We start from the raw sequence: 6,459 nt of genomic DNA on the forward strand, positions 1-6,459 counted from the left end.
AGTTATTAATTAGTTTTTAATGTTTTTATTCAGTAAACAAAATTGATGCTTAGACATGGTTTTTTGAATATAAAACAGGACCTAAACATTTTCCAAACATACGAATCAGTTAAATTTTGTGAAGAATAATGAGGTTAAATCAAGAATTCAAGGATTTTCCTTCCAAATGAGTACTACATGAGGAATAAAAGATAGATACTATGTCACATTTGTCAGCAAAACATAAATAAATAAAATAAAATAAGCCATAAGAAGACAAAAAGAATAAAAATTGTACATAATGTGTTACACATGGAGTTTTTTTTATTTATTTATCCTTTATTTATCCAGGTAAACTGTTTTAAAGCCACTTCTCATTTACAAACATGACCTGGCATGCACTGATTGCAAAATACAAACCTACATATTCAGCCATAGTAAAGTGATTGTTTGTAAAAAATAAAAATAAAAAGTTAGATTAATCACGATTAATCATGATTAAAATGTTTAGTGTATGCCCAGCACTAAAATTAATCAATATGAGTTAACTCGATTAATTTCACAGCCCTAAAATATATGTATAATCAGAATTTTTCTGGTTTTGTAATACAATTCTATAATTCTTAGGCATAGTGTGTGCCCTATAAAGCAAAGAGYATTGTATTTTGTGTCCAGTTGTTGATTTCATTGTAATTACTGGTGAATACCAGTATAGTTATTGTATGTTGTTTTAGCAAAACAGCTGTTACTGCAGGCAGCAGTGGAGCAGTGGTTAGATCTGTCATCTCTCAACAAAAAGGTTGCAGGATTGTTTCCCGGCCTGGAGCATTTCTGAGAGGAGTTTACATGTTTTCTCCAAGCACACATGGGATTTCTCCCACAGACAAAATAATAATAATAATAAAAAATGCATGTTAGGTTAATTGGTAACCCTTATTTGTCCCTGTGTCTGAGTGAGAGTGTCCCTGTGATGTATTGGCGACCTGTCCAGGGTGTACCCCGCCTTTTGCACAGTGACAGCTGGAGATAGGCACCCGCAACCAGAAAARGGAGAAATTAGTAAAACCATTGCAGAGATTGGGTGGTGAATGCAGAAAAACTTTTATATTCCTGTTTTYCTTGTTTTGACCCTGGTGATAAGCCAAACGTTGACTGTGTGACAGTTTGTGAAGGCACATAGTGCCATCAAGTGGCGGGTCAGAGTAAAAGCAGCCTGGCCTCTTTTCTGCCAYAGCTGTTCTTTATCCCCTCCTCCCTTTCTTCCTCATATCATCATGAAGGATGTTGTGTTGAAAACAAACAACATAAAGCTTTTATTTTTCCAGAATTGTGGAAAAAAAGATGAGGAAGCAGGGGAAGGTGTGTAAGCTTTCACTTTACATGATACCTTCATTGTTTTCTGACAAATCTTCCCCTCTTCCTCTATGAAGTCCCTCTCCTTTGCCTTTGCTTCCATGCGTTGCTGTGGAAACCGATGGTGTTACTATAGCGACAGTGGGCCCTCAGAAAAAAAAAAGAATGTGGTAAATGATAGGGTTGGCAGGGTTCAGCTAAGCTTTTTGTCAAGTGATTAATTTTCCCTGAAGTTGGCATCGTATTTCTCTCCTCATCTGTTAAGGAAAAAGAAAAACTGACATTTAACAAATTAATAAATAAAAACTTCCGTTATTTTATTATACTTTTTGTTTGTTTTGTTTGAGAGTTGACTTCATGTTCTCAAACCTGTCCCGTCTCCTGCTTTGTGTGTGTGTGTTTCTGTCACAGAACCAGAGAATAAACAGCTCTCAGTCTGCTCAGTCATTGGCCACCCCTGTGGTATCAGTAGCAACTCCCACTCTGCCAGGACAAGGCATGGGCGGTTATCCATCTGCCATCTCTACTTCTTACGGTACCGGTACGTATACCACAGAGTGTGCATTTTATGCTTTTATCTCAGGAGGTAGCTCTGATTTTCATTGCTAATTCCCTAAAATACCTGTTTGTTATGTAAATTTGCTTTAATTATCYGTTAAATGTATGCAAATAACCTAATTTGCCCTTAGATGTTTGAATTGCACCAAAAAAAAACTTCAAATTATATTTGCTGTACCGCCATCTAACAGCAGAGGGTGCTATTGTCCTACCCACTACTGTAGAACAAAGTGTGTTCACCAGAGCTGATAAATCTTAGTGACTTTCAACATATTTTGTCTAAATATGCCCCCTTTTTTTGTTCCCATATGTTTGTACACAGAGTACTCCCTGAACAGTGCAGACCTGTCCTCGTTGTCTGGCTTCAACAGTGGCAGCTCCCTGCACCTTGGCTCAATGAGTGGGTGGCAGCAGCAGCATCTTCAAAACATGCAGCATTCAGCTCTCAGCCAGCTCGGGTGAGTTTGCAGCACTTTACTGTGAGGTCTTGTTGGGAAATGCATGATGGATTATTAACAGAGATCATTTTTGAGGATGCCACACATCTAAGACTTCTTCACTGTAGATCTTTACTTGTAAGGCCACACCTGAATGACACCTCACTGTTTTCACTGCATGTTTGCGTACCATAAAACTGACTTTAAAATCACTTTGTCTCCTGCTTTGTAACTCTATAATCCCTCTCGTTTCCTCTCCTTCCAACAGAAATTGCTCTAGCTCTCACTTATGTCAGGGTTCAAATCTGTCCCTGCCCTCTGCTCAAAGCCTGCACATCAAGTCCGAACCTGTTTCTCCTCCTAGAGATCGCACCAGCAGCACACCCGGGGGCTACGGTGGCGGGGTGCCGCCTCCCCAGAACCCCGCRTCCCGCCAGGACTCGGGTCGCTCCCCCGTCGATAGCCTGAGCAGTTGTAGCAGCTCCCACGAAGGCAGCGACCGCGACGATCACAGGAACGAGTTCCACTCGCCTCTAGGACTGGCCCGGCCCACCCTGGACGAGCGGGAGAGTCCGTCCATCAAGCGGGTGCGCCTTTCGGAAGGATGGGCGACATGATGGCCCTGTCAGCACCCCACCCCCCGGCAGCATCCCCCCCCCGAGTTGCCCGGAGCCCCCTGACAGTGCAGCATTACGAGGCCCCCACTCCCAAGTCAGCTCCCTCCTCTTCCTCTCACTCGACGTCATGAGTCACACACCACCCAACCCCACGGCCTCTCTCCTTTTATCTCTTTAACACTGAAGGAAGGGAAAGGGGCAACCCTTTTCAAAAAAATGTTTGTAATTTCTTTTTCTTTTTTTATTTTATTTTATTATTTTTTTTGCTGAGTGTGTGTGTGTGCTTTACATATTGACATTATATAAAGTGGGCTCTTGTTTTAGGGTTTTGGGTGGGTGGGTGTTGGTTTGGATGGGATCTGGGGGAATTTTGTGGGGGGAACTATGCATAAATTGTATTGTGTGTGGTTACAAAGATATGCATATATCTTTACACGTACTTATGTGTACATATATGCTTATCAGCAAATCGGAAAAGTAGTCAGGTACTCAGTCTCATAAAATGTACTTACAGTTTGCCTCAGCAATGTATCATTAGATAACAAAAAAAGGACAAAATATAATAAAAAAAATCAATACCATGAGGGCGAGTGTGTCCACTTGAGTTGGACAGGAAGTACGTGTGTACAGAATCAGTTTCATTGGTATTCTCTGCAGCTCTCCTTTGCAAAAATGTGTGTTTAACATTAGATGATGTCATGTTGCAGGTTCAACGTATTTATGTAAATAACGGGTCACTGGTGTGGGGAGGTGGGGGGTGGTGCAGGAGTCAGAAGTTGCCGGACAATTCAGCTATTATGCAACATTTGAAGGATTGTACAGGTAAACATGTAAACCTGATTGAAGGTGTTTGGCACCTTTGGCGATTTTAGCACTCCCCCTTAATGAACGGAGTGAGGACCACCCTTTGATCCAAGAGCTCCGCAGGTGTAATCAACAACTCTGGATCTAGTATTAACTACTCAGTATTGATAAACAATTTAAAAAAATGTTAAAAATGAAAGCAAAAAAAAGAATACAATTGTACGATACACTTGCTTATATTTTCATATGAAAGGAATACAATGCAAAGCATTTTGTGGCTTTTTGTAGTTTCTATAAGCCAGAATGTGTTTTTGATAGCTTTGCTAATAAAAGATGGATAGTTTACCCTAAAGGGGAGGGGGGAATTGACTGGGCTTTGAAGCCCCAAGCCATGAAAAACAGACTGAGATCCAATGCTTTGCTGAACTGTTTTATCTTTGTAGAGGTTTGTTTTTAAACGTGTATTTCTAATTATATATAATAATGGTAATATTAAGAATCTTTAAAAAAAAATCTGTGAAATTAACATGCTTGTGTATAGCTTTCTAATATATAAATATATATAATGATTTTTTTTTTTTTTGGTTTCTTAGTGGAGTTTCTATGTGCAGTTGCACATGTTGTCTGGTTTGTTTCATTTGAACTCTGAACAGTGCTGTTTAGAGGTTGTATTTAGACTAATGTTGAAAAACCAGCTGGGAAGCCGTGAGCAGGTTGGAGAACCAGGAGAGGTGGGCCTGAATGCTGAAAATGTGGAAAATGTCACAAGACTGAAACTGGAGGTGACGCAGAAATAAAATGAAATACTAAATAAACACACTTTTGTCACAATGTTGAGAAAATATGACCGACCCTCAGAGTATGGCTACAAGTGTATATATATATTTCTAAATGATCAAATTGAATCGTGTTGATCAAATGAAGCATATATACTGTATATATTTTTGGGGACGCTATCCACTTTCAACCTCAGGTCTTCTCCAGTCTTTGCTTGTGTTCCAAACTGTACAATTTTCTTTGTAATCTCATACATAAAGCAATTTTCCTCTTCCCCCCAATTGATAACTCACCACTAATCATTCGCCAGTCAGATTTGATTCTGTATCGTTCTGTCACTCCTCGTGTTCTAGTCTTCAAAACACAGTTCCACATTGCCRTCACTGACAGGTCAGCTGAAGATGCAGAAGGTAGAAGTGATCATGCTGGTTTGGGAGAAGCACAATTGTTTATTTTTTAGATGAATAGTCGTTTTGATTTTTTGATTTTTACTCTCTCTTTATTTAAACATTGAAACTAGCCACATATTTCTCTGCCTCCCACTCCTGTATCTGCAGTCACTTAAGTGGTATAATATTTCTATGTGCATAATTCATGCAGGTTCACATGTTGTTACTGTATACAGTCTGTGTAGTCAAAATGGGGCAGAGCCTCTGTAAAGGTGTTCTTTCTTTTATTTTTTAAAACTTCAGTACAAAAAAAAAGGTTGGGGGAGAAAAAAAAATCAATAAATATGATGTTTCAGGCAGCAAACGTGTGGAGAAACCAAAGCCAGTGGTATTTCTGTGTTGTAAAATCAACTTTTATTTTCACAGTCATTTATGGTTTTTTGCAAGCATTGAAACAAGATAATAAAAAGAACTTTGTTCAAACGTACAACTGCTTTCACATTTCAATCGTAGCATTGGCTTTCAAGCATTGTTCCAACCCGAACCACGATAATTTACCTGTTTTGTTGTTGGTTTTTATCCCCCCCACCCCACCCACTCGTGCATTTTGCTCAAAAGAATACACAGACAAGAAAAAAATATATAATTTGGATTGTAATCAAAAGATTCAGCATGCCTAACATTTCTTGACAATTTTATCAATTTTAACTACAAATGGAAGCAAAGCCTTTTAGTCCTTTTTTTATTTGTTAAATCCTGTCATTTAAGTTTGGAGCCTCCTAGCAGTACCTCAGCTGATCTTATTGAGTAGAAACTTACAGTAAGGGGAAATGTGTACAGCCATGTGAAAACATAATCGTTCCAGTATTTATGGGATTTTTGTTGCTCCGCTGTGTTTGTGTTTTATTTAATTAGTGTTTCAGAYATGAAAAGCACAATTGAAATAAGGTAAAATATTTCAAAGTCAGCCTTTGGTATCAATAGCTAATGAAACCAGGGAAAGTTTGAAGCTARTGTCTGGAACACCGGAGCAGCTAAGCTGGTCTTTGTTACCACCTGAGACCAGGATGGTTTTAAATGAAGCTCTGTAACTCTAGGGACTTGTTTCAGGTGTATGTAGTGAAAATGTGAAGAGACTAGAGACAAAAATATTGCTCCTCTGCTGGAGGGAAAGACTTTTGTACTTTGCAGAGACTTCAGTAAAGTTACTGGCTTTCTAAGCTATCTGGCTGACAGTGTGAGTTCATTGTCTTTGACTTGTCTAACCATCACTTTCATGACGCCTTTAACATTTATCCACACATAAAATATTGCATAACACTTTTTTACAGCATAAATTACATTGAAAAAGAAATATGTTGCACAAAACCTTCAATTAGGCATTTTCTCACTCATTATAATGGCATTTTTCAGTTAGAATTACATCAAAAATTCACAATAAAACTCTTGGCTGCATATCAAAGAAAATACGTCAATATTCATGACAGGCTGAAAAACATGTGAACATAAACACACAATTATAGATCATTTGTTTCTCTATTAATT

General features: G+C 38.6%; 1 protein-coding gene across 7 annotated transcripts in view; it reads left to right on the forward strand.

Annotated features, from left to right (window-relative positions):
- mef2cb (myocyte enhancer factor 2cb) overlaps nucleotides 1-5,401 on the forward strand; it is a 71,907-nt gene extending 66,506 nt beyond the window's left edge. For all 7 annotated transcript variants that reach the window (XM_014008378.1, XM_014008381.1, XM_014008384.1 and 4 more), the window contains 3 exons: nucleotides 1,744-1,873; nucleotides 2,213-2,348; nucleotides 2,596-5,401. In XM_014008378.1, the coding sequence (XP_013863832.1) occupies nucleotides 1,744-1,873; nucleotides 2,213-2,348; nucleotides 2,596-2,944 (615 nt within the window). In that variant the 3' untranslated portion in view covers nucleotides 2,945-5,401. The remainder of the gene's footprint in view (nucleotides 1-1,743; nucleotides 1,874-2,212; nucleotides 2,349-2,595) is intronic.
- Nucleotides 5,402-6,459: the final 1,058 nt, after the last annotated feature.

Source organism: Austrofundulus limnaeus, unplaced genomic scaffold, assembly GCF_001266775.1.
Source record: "Austrofundulus limnaeus strain Quisiro unplaced genomic scaffold, Austrofundulus_limnaeus-1.0 Scaffold49, whole genome shotgun sequence".
Taxonomy (NCBI): Eukaryota; Metazoa; Chordata; class Actinopteri; order Cyprinodontiformes; family Rivulidae; genus Austrofundulus; species Austrofundulus limnaeus.